This window comes from Xiphias gladius, chromosome 23, assembly GCF_016859285.1.
Source record: "Xiphias gladius isolate SHS-SW01 ecotype Sanya breed wild chromosome 23, ASM1685928v1, whole genome shotgun sequence".
In the NCBI taxonomy this organism is placed as follows: Eukaryota; Metazoa; Chordata; class Actinopteri; order Istiophoriformes; family Xiphiidae; genus Xiphias; species Xiphias gladius.
The window spans coordinates 17719335-17730583 of NC_053422.1; the positions used below are offsets into that span (position 1 = coordinate 17719335).

At 40.7% G+C, this 11249-nt stretch overlaps 2 protein-coding genes across 3 annotated transcripts; both read right to left on the reverse strand.

Moving 5' to 3' along the window:
- Window positions 1-487: 487 nt before the first annotated feature.
- Window positions 488-3763, reverse strand: c1qtnf2 (C1q and TNF related 2). 2 transcript variants are annotated; one of them, XM_040119177.1, is made up of 3 exons: window positions 3591-3763; window positions 3026-3283; window positions 488-2501 (listed from the first exon to the last, which is right to left on the reverse strand). In XM_040119177.1, exons 1-3 carry the CDS (start codon window positions 3616-3618, stop codon window positions 1861-1863), a joined length of 927 nt encoding a protein of 308 aa, XP_039975111.1. In that variant the 5' UTR covers window positions 3619-3763; the 3' UTR covers window positions 488-1860. The 2 variants fall into 2 exon arrangements, with proteins under 2 accessions (XP_039975111.1, XP_039975112.1); XM_040119178.1 differs by having other exon boundaries at window positions 3026-3315.
- Window positions 3764-4819: 1056 nt separating this feature from the next.
- slu7 (SLU7 homolog, splicing factor) lies at window positions 4820-11103 on the reverse strand. Its single transcript, XM_040120813.1, has 15 exons — window positions 10938-11103; window positions 10523-10679; window positions 9692-9845; window positions 9526-9606; window positions 9228-9392; window positions 8711-8776; window positions 8454-8585; window positions 8118-8215; window positions 7966-8033; window positions 6983-7122; window positions 6162-6323; window positions 5972-6073; window positions 5774-5851; window positions 5522-5644; window positions 4820-5409 (listed from the first exon to the last, which is right to left on the reverse strand). Exons 2-15 carry the CDS (start codon window positions 10669-10671, stop codon window positions 5230-5232), a joined length of 1698 nt encoding a protein of 565 aa, XP_039976747.1. The 5' UTR covers window positions 10672-10679; window positions 10938-11103; the 3' UTR covers window positions 4820-5229.
- Window positions 11104-11249: the final 146 nt, after the last annotated feature.

Genomic DNA, 11249 nt, shown 5'->3' on the forward strand with positions numbered 1-11249 from the left:
CAGTTTAATTGAGATTTCAACAGCTCGAGGCCAATGAATAACCTTAAGTGGTACAAAGGTGAGTGGTTAAAAAAAAAAAAAATTAAATTTAGTTCAACGAGGAGATTCCATGATTCCCTGTTTTTAAAATCTCCAATTTTTAATTTGTTCCATGCCATGATTTCAGAAAAACTGAGACATTACTAATTATGTAAATCAGAAAAACAGCTGGGAAAATTGAGCTGTTATGCAATTTTGGACTGGTAATAGATATACATGTGAATTATATTTCATTTTCTTTACTTCATTATTTCACTGTTCCAGTTTTTATTCTGTTATTATTTATTTTATCACTTGGTATTTAGAATATGTATAAAATAGCCTACTTTTCACCATATAAAACCAAGCCTCTGCAGAAACGTTTGATTGACTGACTGATTAATGCCAAGGACCACCGTTTCCAAGCCCAAAATTAAAGTTAAAGTTAAAAATGCCCATTCCTCAAGGTAACCCAAAAATTTTGATATGAAAAAATGACAAACAAAGACATACTGTCAAAAGATGCAGATGGGAAGGTAATAACAATGAGAGGAACAAAAAAAAACTTAAAATGAAAAATTATCTAACTGTTGCAAATATAGAAGAAAAATACAATTCCGTTTCATATTTCATGCGATACTTCCATATCCATCATAAATAACCACTGTAGAGATGTTCAGTATTTAATCTGGCCAATGAAATGGCTAATTTAAGAATTCTTACTTCACCCTGATGTTTGAGTTTCGCTGTGTAAAATGATTGATGTGCAGAGTTTGACACTAGCGGCCTGTTTTCACATGCATCCGCCAAAGGTGAAAAAGTTTCTCTGTGCTCACCTTGAAGCTGAGTTTAAGATGTGTATTTATGAGCATGATTTTGTGACACCACTACTAGTTTGCAGGCCAGTTGTGTGGCTGCAGCTCACACAAGTGTGGGATGCAGAAAGTATCCAAATGATGACATAAATCTGGTCACATAAAAAGGATGACAAGAGATGCGGTACATAGTTATTTATCTCTCCCCCTTTTCTGTCTTCTCTCTCCCATCCAGGCCTCTTATTGTTTTAAAGTAATCGAATTAAAAAATGTTGATTACATTTTCGGGTAATCAAGGGAGCCCCTCTTACAATCACCCAGTGGTAACCGGGGGCTACTGTAGTAATGCATGCTGAGAACATGGTAGCCATGATTAGTTGTGTTAAGTCAAAATTTTAATTCACCACTGTATGTCAAAAAGGGTTAATATATAAATTACAGTATCCTGAATAGTTCCACAAAAAAAGAATTAACTTAATAAACAATAAGTACTAAACTAAATAGGTATTAACTAGGATTCAATGAAACCAATTTCTTGGTTTCATTGAATTTAGAGCATCAAATGTTGTATACACAACCATCCACTTGTTTGCTCCGGTGTACATAATTCTGTAAATTTAATACAAGTAAAATTGTATCAAGTTCAGTTTTGCCATCTCACAGAAGAGGACTCTGTGCCACTAGTAAACACTCCTGGCACTCTTACGGCTCCTGTGAGCTGCATCAATCTAAATAAACAAAGGAATTAAAAAGAATACAATCAATTCTTTTTTGTTGTCGTCGTTGTTGTTGTTGTTTTCAGATTTATGGCACCATGAGTGATGTAACATTGTTGAGTGGTTTCCCAAATGTAGTTGAATTGCTTCTCTCGTTGTGTGCCCCCTGGTGTCAGAACTTGTTTAGCAAATTAACTTTACTGAAGCCTTCACCATTGAAGCAATCTCTTCAGACATGGATTTTCATAACACTTTGAAAGGAAATAAAGTCAATTATAAAATCAAAACAAATATATTTCAGGATTAAGGTATTAACTGTCATCCTGAGCATTTGCTTTCCTGTCAGCTTCATTGAGAAATTCTTGGTCAGCATAGATAAGGAAGCCAGTGAAGGTGCTGTCTGTCCAGAAAGGGTCGAAGAACAGTCCGTTCTGTTCAGAGTAGAAGATCTGCAGCCAGACCTGGTCTGTCTCTTGCAGGTGGAGAACAGTAGAACCAGACGCTACATCATTGTTCCCCGTGTTTGCATCAAATGTCTTAATCTTGTACTGTCCATTGTGCACCAGCCCGATGGCCAGGTGCTTATTTGCAAGAGTTATATCATAGGTGAAATAATAGACTCCAGGGATAGCACAGACAAACTTCCCACTGCTGGCGTTGTAGTGATTCCCCTCATTCAGCAGGATCCGGCTGAAGCGGATGGGCATTCGCTCTTTAGGGTAGCTCTTTGTCATCGCCACAGAGAAGGCTGAGCGGGCCACGCTGCCACAATTGCAGCCTCCAGGAGCTCCTTCCTGGCCCATGTCACCCAGCTCTCCCTTTCGTCCCCGTTTTCCAGCCACCCCTGGTGTTCCGCGTGGCCCCTTCAGTCCCCGAGGTCCAGCCTTGCCAATAACTCCTTCACGGCCTTTCACACCTGGCTTGCCTGGGTTCCCAGTCCTCCCTGGATCACCTGACAACAGTGGCAAAATTATAACGATTCTTATATTTTACAGCGTAACACAGTGAAATCCCACATGCTTTACTGATCAAAAATATTCATTAAAAGAACTTGAAAGAACAAGGAACAGCTCCTCAATCAGACTTTATAACTCCCATTTTATCATACCCTGATGGGAACCTGTTGCCTATTATCATTAAAAGTGGCACTGACTGAATATCAGGTTAACATGGATAATCAGTCAATCATCACATTATTTGTTCCTAAGCAACAGTGCAACAGTTGATTGTCAACAGAGGGCAGACAGCAGTGTTTTGAAAAGGTTTCTATATCTGTTAGTCTTGGACACTGGGACTCTTATGTATAAGAAAACCAGAAGGCGAGATCTGACAATGTGGATGTTGGATATAGGAGCTCTGCTGGCATCTGCTTTAACAACTGTTTGTTTTACAGAACAGACTTCATGTTTGACACTAAGAGAAGCATACCAAGAGCTGTTTCAAACATTATGAAAGAACAGAGTGAAAGATAACCACCTCTATCTCCCTTTTCTCCCTTCTCCCCATCCATCCCGTCCGGGCCATCCTTCCCCGTGGGCCCCATGGGTCCCATGGCCCCTGGTGATCCGGGGGCTCCGGGGTTTCCCGCAGGCCCCGCTGGACCTGGCAGACTGCAGACCAGCTGAGAGGAGTGGATGGTAATATTGCGACCTCTCTTGGGTGAGGAATTCGTTGACTGGGAGACGACAGCTGACAGCAAACAGAACATCACGCACATCTGGAGCATGCTGGTCGCTGTGGAGTCCCGAGAGGAACAGGGAAAGTAACTGTTTATGACAATAGATTTGATTTAGGTTTTGTGTGCCAGTCACACAAAAAAACATGGCACCGTACATGCATACTAACTACAGCAGTAGTCCAGTGAAAAAACATGCAGCTGTCGTAATACGGTAGTCTTTGTTATGCTATGACTGCATTCTTACAGAGAGATATGATGCATCAGTCATGCACAGGTTAAATAAAAGCAAGGAATGCAGCTTACAGCATGTTCCTGCAAGGGGAGGGTATCAGACATGCTAAAAAACGTAGATAAACCACTCACCGGTTGAGAAATGATGACCCATGGGCATTTTCTGGCTCTATCCAAGTCCCTTTTCTGCATGCGAGCGCACAAACTTTCCTACATGACTTTCAAATACTCGGGTGAGATGGCATTCTCCAAGAGAAGCACTGGAAAGAAATGTGTAGCCCAGTGAATCATAGTCCATGACATCCGCCCTCTGTAAGCAAGTACACTGCCAAAAAATACTTTCACCATGATGTCATTGTATTCAAGTCAGTGCAATAGTATTGTACAGTGATGCATCACTTGTTAACACACCCATACTATGGTAAAATAGAAAATTTAAAAAAGTATAGAACAAAGCCTCAGGTTTTGTACCGTGTGGCCATGATAAAGTTTAAGCTTTGTGTATTTTAAATAATAGTATTCCTGCAAGTGTTTTAAAGTTTCAAGTGCAAAATTGATAGAACGGCACGGTGGTCTGCAGCAGTGTATAAAATGTACAATGAATATTACCATCTGTCTATTGTGATGCAGAGCCAAGAGCTGAGAGGGCAGTAAAAATTGTTCCAGCTGTTGGTCTTAGGCAGAGTCGTGTGTGCACTGCCTCACCTTTGAATGGAACCATGTGAACAGAAATTACATAACTGGTTGTTGTGTTGCAGGTTTCTATGAGACAATTTAGCAAGTAAAGACAAATGATCACCTCACAGTGAAGTGGGAGACATCTTGCATCAAGCAGTCAAACTACTGAAACTACATACTAGCATATTCACAGACACTGGATTTTTAAACCAGGGATAAGAAGTAGATATAATTTTGGAGACCTTTTAACCAGGTAATTGAACTTTTTTGGGAAAACCATATAAGGCACAAATTATAACTCAGAGTATTTTTTATGTCTTAAAACATGTCTAGAGTGGGTCTTTAATTGTCAAAGGGAACCAGTTGAAAATGAGCCTTTTAGTTTGCATTGTCCACGTAAATGGACTTCATTTATATAGCGCTTTTCTAGTCTTATCGACCACTCAAGGCACTTTACAAAACATGAGACATTCACACACACACATTCATACAGCATTTTTTTTCTATTCATACACACACTCAAATGCCAATGATACATCAGGAGCAATTTGGGGTTCAGTATCTTGCCCAAGGACACTTCAACTTGCGGACTGGAGGAGCTGGGGAATGAACCACCGAACCTCTGGTTAGTGGACGACCCAGACTACCTCCTGAGCCACAGTTGCCTAAAGAGACACAATGTATTCAGACAAATGTGTTTTATTTATACAAATGCATTAATCACTCGAATAGTAGTTCCTCAATTTACTGTAAAAACTGGGGGTGGATCCATTTCGTATTCGACTGAAATGTGTTCAAAAGCATTGAGGAAAATTTGCATTGTTAATTTTTTTTTCCCATGGAACTGGGTAAGTACAAACAAAAGCGTACATCATTATTGTTCTCCGGTATGTCGACATGTGGCTTAAAAAACAAAAAGTCTGCAAAATGAAATTAACAAAACACTGTACAAAGTTTCTCTAGCATTTACAACCAAACAGCAGGCTCCTGATCTAAGTTTACAAGATGAAATTTGGGTTTTATGAGTCTGAGTAACTGCTCTGGTAAAGTTCCATGGGGAGAGTTTCGGAGAGTCAGCAGGGAAAGGAAGAGGTCACTGTCCCAGGAAGGAAGCCATGGGATCATCTGGCCGGCTACGCTTCATGCGGAAGGCCTCCATCTCCTCCTCGGTGGGCGCCTTCACTTCCTGCAGGCTGTTGTACGGCCTCTTCCTCTCATCCATCTGCATTATTGCTTCTATGTGCTTCACCCGTTTGTCCTCTGCTTCAAGGGCCTGGGAGGAAAAAAAACAGGTTGGAGGTCAGTCGCAGAAATTAGCCTAACCAGAGATACAGACGGATGAACGCAGACTCAGTTTTTGCATTTAAATACTAAAACGTTTTTACCTTCTTCAGCTTCTCCTTCTTCTTCTCTTCATCTTCTGAATCACTGCTGTCAGAACCACGCTTCTTGTTCTTTTTGCTCTTCTTTTTCTTCTTCTTCTCTTTCATCATCTTATCTCGATGCATCTGGTGATTGAAAATATTGACATAATGAACATACAATGAGATCTATGTTTACCAATGGCAATTAACAAAAAAAACATCTGTTTATTATCATGAACTTGTGCAAATTTCAATCTTTTCAGCATCATTTACCTCCAGCAGAGTCTTTGGTTGTTCTTCCTCCTGTGGCTCAGTGAGTCCCTCTTCAAATGGAACACAGTCTGAGTTGTTCTGCAGGTTATTAAAACAAACCCAAACAGTATGTAAGTTATAAAACTAACATTTTAAGAAAAGCTGATATACTGTGTATATCAAACAGAGCCTTTAAGCACTATAAGTACATATACTCACTATTCCAATTCCAGCATCTCCTGTGCAGTAACTCTGCTTGACCATGGAGTGACAACACTTGTACCCCCAGCAGCCGTCCTTCCAGTAAGAGCCCCAAATACACTAAAGACACGGAAGAAATTTTTAGAATACACAGTCAATGAAATGTTGCAAAATTAGCAAGAGTCATAGCCTGTTCTGCCATACTTACAGTATGGTTGTTGATGAGCACGTCCTCCTCATACTTGGAACGGGCGACAGCCTTCTCAAGTCCTTTCAGTACAGCGCCGTGACGAGAATACTCCACGTAGTCCTCCGTCTGGGCCAACAGCAGCTCCCGCGGTGGAGCATCCAGGTGCTGTTGACCTCCATACTGATTGTCACACACAAAAGCACAAACATAGTCAGTGAAGTCATGAGCGAATATGGATACTTCTAGGTCATGATACAACATTTTAGGCTGGAAGAGATGTATTGAAATCTTTGGTTGTTGGTCCAGAGTAGCAGTCCCAAATTGCACTATGAGATACACCCTCTGATACTTGGAGCTTTGGTGACCAAAGATAGCCACTGCAAGAATTCAGAAGTCAGAAATCTGGGGCCAAATTCTCACGGGACTGCTGCTAAGACCCACATCTACAGACTGCTGGAATAGGTCATTAAATGACACAAAATACAATATAAGTGTCAACAGATATACAGACAGATACCATATATATCTATGGTAAGTCCCCTTTTAAATTAAGACAAAAAAATAAAAAGTGTTAGCACGTGTTATAAACATGAGAATGGTGCAGATGGATGATGTGAGATGAGCTGTCTCCGCTTGCCTAATTTGATTCATCAGTGCGCAATCTGACATGCTTCAAAACTGATACCCTACATTCTGATACAGACTGAAACCAAGATTTTATTAGACCCTTGTTGCACAGCTTGACTTGCAATGAACCTGCGAGATTGCTATCTCACAGTGTGTATGGGCCTTTAGTTACCAGCCTGTTGTTTTAAAACAAAAAGACGCCAGGTATGCACCTTCTCCACGATGCTCTCCCGCTGTTGCTCTTTAAAGTCCTCTTTCTTGACCTTGAAGGACCGGTGGAGCAGCTCCAGCTTGGTCGGGTCGGCCTGCAGATGCACCTCTGAGCCTCTCTCATAGGCCTCCCAGGCAAACACTGTCACAAGACGAAGCAGTGACAATCATTACAGGGTACAGTAAAAATATATGTTTGTGAGCGAATTTAATTTGTGTGGTCCTATCCAGTGTATGACATAAAAAATGATCATATTTGGCAAAAGTGATTCTCCTGTAATTTACCGTCATAATATTTGATATCATGCAAATAATATGGGTACTTTGATGGTGAAATTTGCCATTTTAGGTATGTCTGCTAGCTATGGTAAGGTGACTTCAGGTAGCTAAAACTCACACAATAAAAGTAATTGCAGAGAAAAACATCAGTGTAAAACTACTAACCACCGCTGTAAGCTGGCTTTACCTTCTGTAAAGTATGATTATGACCTTTAAATGCTCCTGATGTTCGCTCAGGTAAAGTATGTCAAGGATAACACAGGATTTGTTTAGTGTTCACATTTGCTTTACTGTTTACTGTGCAATATTTCCCTTCATGATCTTGCCCAAATCAGTTTTAATGGGCGCGTGACTAAATCACACACCAGCTAAAATAGTTCGGGAAGTGTCTTCTTTTCCTCCCTCACTAATTTTTAATGATCTAATTTAAAGGCAACTTGTTTTGTCTTGACAACACATACACACTTGCAGCTGTTGTGTAAATGCCACATTGTTCGAGAACACATTAAAATATAAGCACAATGGGTTTGGTGCTACCTGCACTATTTTTACACCACCAACATACCAATAATCCTACGAAACATTATACAATTTTAATCAATGAAGTAGTAACAATATACTAGTCTTTTATTGTAATGTGTTTCTATAACTGAGAGTGGAGGTGGAGAGGGGCTGAAGAGAGCTGGAAAATATCTTGGTGTCTTACATTGTGTTTGAGCCATGGTGATCGTGTCCCCAGTATAGCGAGCAAAGTTGTCTCCAGCGTACCCGACTCTGTCAAACAAAACAGTTCAAAAATGTTCACAATGTAAGCTAGTGAGAAGTGAATTATCAGGAAATACAGTAGCAGTAACTTACTCGTCAGGGTTCATGCCAGTGTTGGAGTATGGGTTCTCTCTCATAGCTCGAGTCTTTGGATCGTAGTAGGCGGAGTTTGGATCCAGATTCCTCAAGTACTGGGAGAGACACACGTGAGAAGTTCACATAACTGATTGTAATAACATTCCCTCAACTCTCACTTAAATTAGCAGCTTTGAAATGGACATTAGAGGCAGTCAAATGTCTCTTCTGTGTTCATTTCTTTCAGCAAACATTGTCAACCACAGAAAAATAAGTATCATTACAGGTAGAAAAACTAAGAGTAAAATAGCAGTTCAACATAGGCAATAGGCCTGAGAGTCATGTGTCTCTTACTTTAGCTGTGTCTTCTCGGATACGCAGATTCCTGACAGTGATTCGTCTCTTGGAGTCAAAGTTCTGACCGGGCATATCAATGTCATCTGCATATTTATCTTCATCCTCATCCTCACTGTCATGTTCCCACTCCTGCAGAAAAAAGGATTCAAATAATTTAATGTTAGTCTTCTAGACAAGAGACTGCCCTTTATCTCTTAAACTGGACATCAATACAATTCATTACTATTACAATCTTGACATTACTGAACACTTACAGTTTGGTCCAATTTTCCAGAGGCCAACTCATCCTGAAGTTTCTGTGCCTTCAGAGTCCTTTTGGCCTGAGAGACAGAAACAAATGCAAACTCAGATTCATGTTGTAGACTACATGTAGATAACAGTTAAAATGCAGTGCTTTGAAACTCATCATGCCATCACATCTGATTTGTGTCACAATACCTGCAACTAAGCATCGGTCCTGACTTCAGCTTGTCCTAAGTTTGTTAGGTTTGGGTTTTTAAAAATCAGGGATTTCTGGTTGCCAGATATCAATCTGACTGATCCATATACCAATAAAAATATTCAGTTTGAAGTTGTTTTGTGTAGGTTGTTTGAATTTGGCTCTCATTTGTACGGTATCACACAAGAATGTGTTTGTAGAAGGGGCAGAGATCTGTCGCCTTAATGCAGTCACAAGGTTTCATCAAAGTTTGTTTTTCTTCTTCTCAACAAATCAAAACAAACAAACACTCCAGAGTTTAACCACACTTAATTTACCACTGAACTACTCACCAGGTCTACTTTGGCATACTCTTCCACAATGCGCTGGTGTTCCTCAGGGTCATACCCGTTCCAGCGATCACGCTTCCCGTCATAATCCAACGCGAGCTGGACCTGACTGTGTTCATCCGGAGCTATGCCTGTGCCTGTGTACTTCGCCCCAACTTTTCTGGGTCGCTGATGAGACAAAAGTGAAGGTCAGAGGTTATCATTTATGTATATGGATATAACATTCTTTAAACGTACTGAATTAGAAATGAGTGAAAGTCAAACTCTGCTGGACGGTGAAAGATAGACTTATTCATTTTACCTCCAAGCAGTCCTTCCTCTTGTGTGTCATGGCCCCACAGTTTTCACAAGCTCCCTTACGAAATTTAGTGCCAACATCATTCTGTGTGGAGAAAGAAAATGAAGCTAATAACTTTAAAGTTCATTTGTTTCAGTCATATGAAAGTAACTCAATAATTAATTCTCACCTCTTGCACTCCTCTCTTATACCACTCTCCAATGGCTGAGTATTGCTTCTGGTTTTCACTCTGTGGTCTCTGATGCTTTAGCGTGGGCCTTTTGGATGGGTCGATGTACCATGGCACTGATGAAATGTACTGCGGGATGTGAGGATTTATGTCCCTGGAGAGGAGAAGAAGCAGCACAAGTGGTCCACATTACTGTCAAAACAGTAGCTTCATTGTTAACATTGTATGGAGGTGTAAGAAAATGATGTGCGCTATCAGGGTTTCAAGTTTGTGGGACTTGTGTCACGTTCATGTAATAGGAAAAGAATGGTAAAGATGTGAAAGATACCCTTGTTTACAGCTTGCGGGTGTTCACGTCACCAAATAACTCTAGAAATGGTTATGTGAAAAATACTGTGCATGGACAATACACCACTATGTCAAATCATTTTTGGGTTTCGTTACCTTGAAGAATGAACTTTGGCTGATATGAGACCTACATGTTTGTTCGGTCTTCCGACAAGCGCCAAGTCAGATATATCAAAGTTGTATTTAGAACTTGGATGCTGATGTGAATACTTTTTATTTTTATCAATGTTACATCAAGACAACACTTACCAGATAGGGAGGGTCTAATGAGAGATACAATAGAGTTTCGTCATGGTAGAGTTAGGTTCCAGTATTCTGGGGATTTTGACCCATACTAGGGAGTAAAAAAGTAGTAGCCCTTTAAGCAGTGGTATATCTGCTAGTTAGAGCTTTTAAATGTCCGGCTGTGAACATGTAGCAAAGTAAGTTGGAGCATTTCTTCAGACACTTAAATGGACCCACTTTCTGTCCAGACAGACTTACTTTCCCTCCTCGTCCACCTCAGCTGGCGCGTTTCCCAGCTTCCTCTGCTCCTCCAGCTCCTTCTTCTTCCTCCAGTCCTCCCTGGTCATCTTTTTGGGCTCATCCAGGCCCACGATGCCCTCCGAGCTGACGCTGGTCTGCTCGGCCATGACCGAACCTGTCACCATGAATGCACCTTGTTAAATGATCGATACAACCGTCTAACACAGCGAAGTGCTTAGCAGAGACGTTAACTGTCCGGGAAATAGCCCTTCCGCCGTCGTCTAACTCATGTTCACCCTGGAGCCAGTACATTTTGTTCAAAATTACAAAAGTTCAAACAGAAGCTATTAGCGTTAGCTAACCTAGTTGTTCACTTGAACGTGGAGGAAGTATTTTCTCTCATATAAACTGGATTAATCAATAGCTTGGTTACCTTAGTAAGATCCAACAAATATCACAACGGTTGATATTTCCTTTGTAAAAGCAGTAACTTTTTCTGTAGCTTGCTGTTTGTTTGTTTTTTGGCTCGTCACTTGTGTTTTGACTGGCGCATCATCGTCGCCATTTTACATCAACCAGCGCTACGTCACATTATTTCTTCTCCTGTTGTATTGACGTCATGACTGTAGGAAACAGCGACATCTAGAGGACGCAGCTGTCTGCACTCTTCACCTCGATGTAGAGACCCAAGCGCAAACAGTACTGTACTTTACTGTGTTAACTAGTCAGAACTTTTTTCTTCCTG

Excerpts from the sequence above, each read along its gene's own strand:
- slu7 (XM_040120813.1), bottom strand. The coding sequence starts at position 10,671 with ATGGCCGAGCAGACCAGCGTCAGCTCGGAGGGCATCGTGGGCCTGGAT. Across the intron at positions 9,846-10,522 it reads GAGGTGGACGAGGAGGGAAA|GGACATAAATCCTCACATCC; the intron begins GTAAGTCTGTCT and ends TCTCCTCTCCAG. Across the intron at positions 7,123-7,965 it reads CACCATGGCTCAAACACAAT|TGTTTGCCTGGGAGGCCTAT; the intron begins GTAAGACACCAA and ends GTCTTGTGACAG.
- c1qtnf2 (XM_040119177.1), bottom strand. The coding sequence starts at position 3,618 with ATGCCCATGGGTCATCATTTCTCAACCG. Across the intron at positions 3,284-3,590 it reads GGGTCATCATTTCTCAACCG|CGACCAGCATGCTCCAGATG; the intron begins GTGAGTGGTTTA and ends GGGACTCCACAG. Across the intron at positions 2,502-3,025 it reads GGGAGAAAAGGGAGATAGAG|GTGATCCAGGGAGGACTGGG; the intron begins GTGGTTATCTTT and ends CACTGTTGTCAG.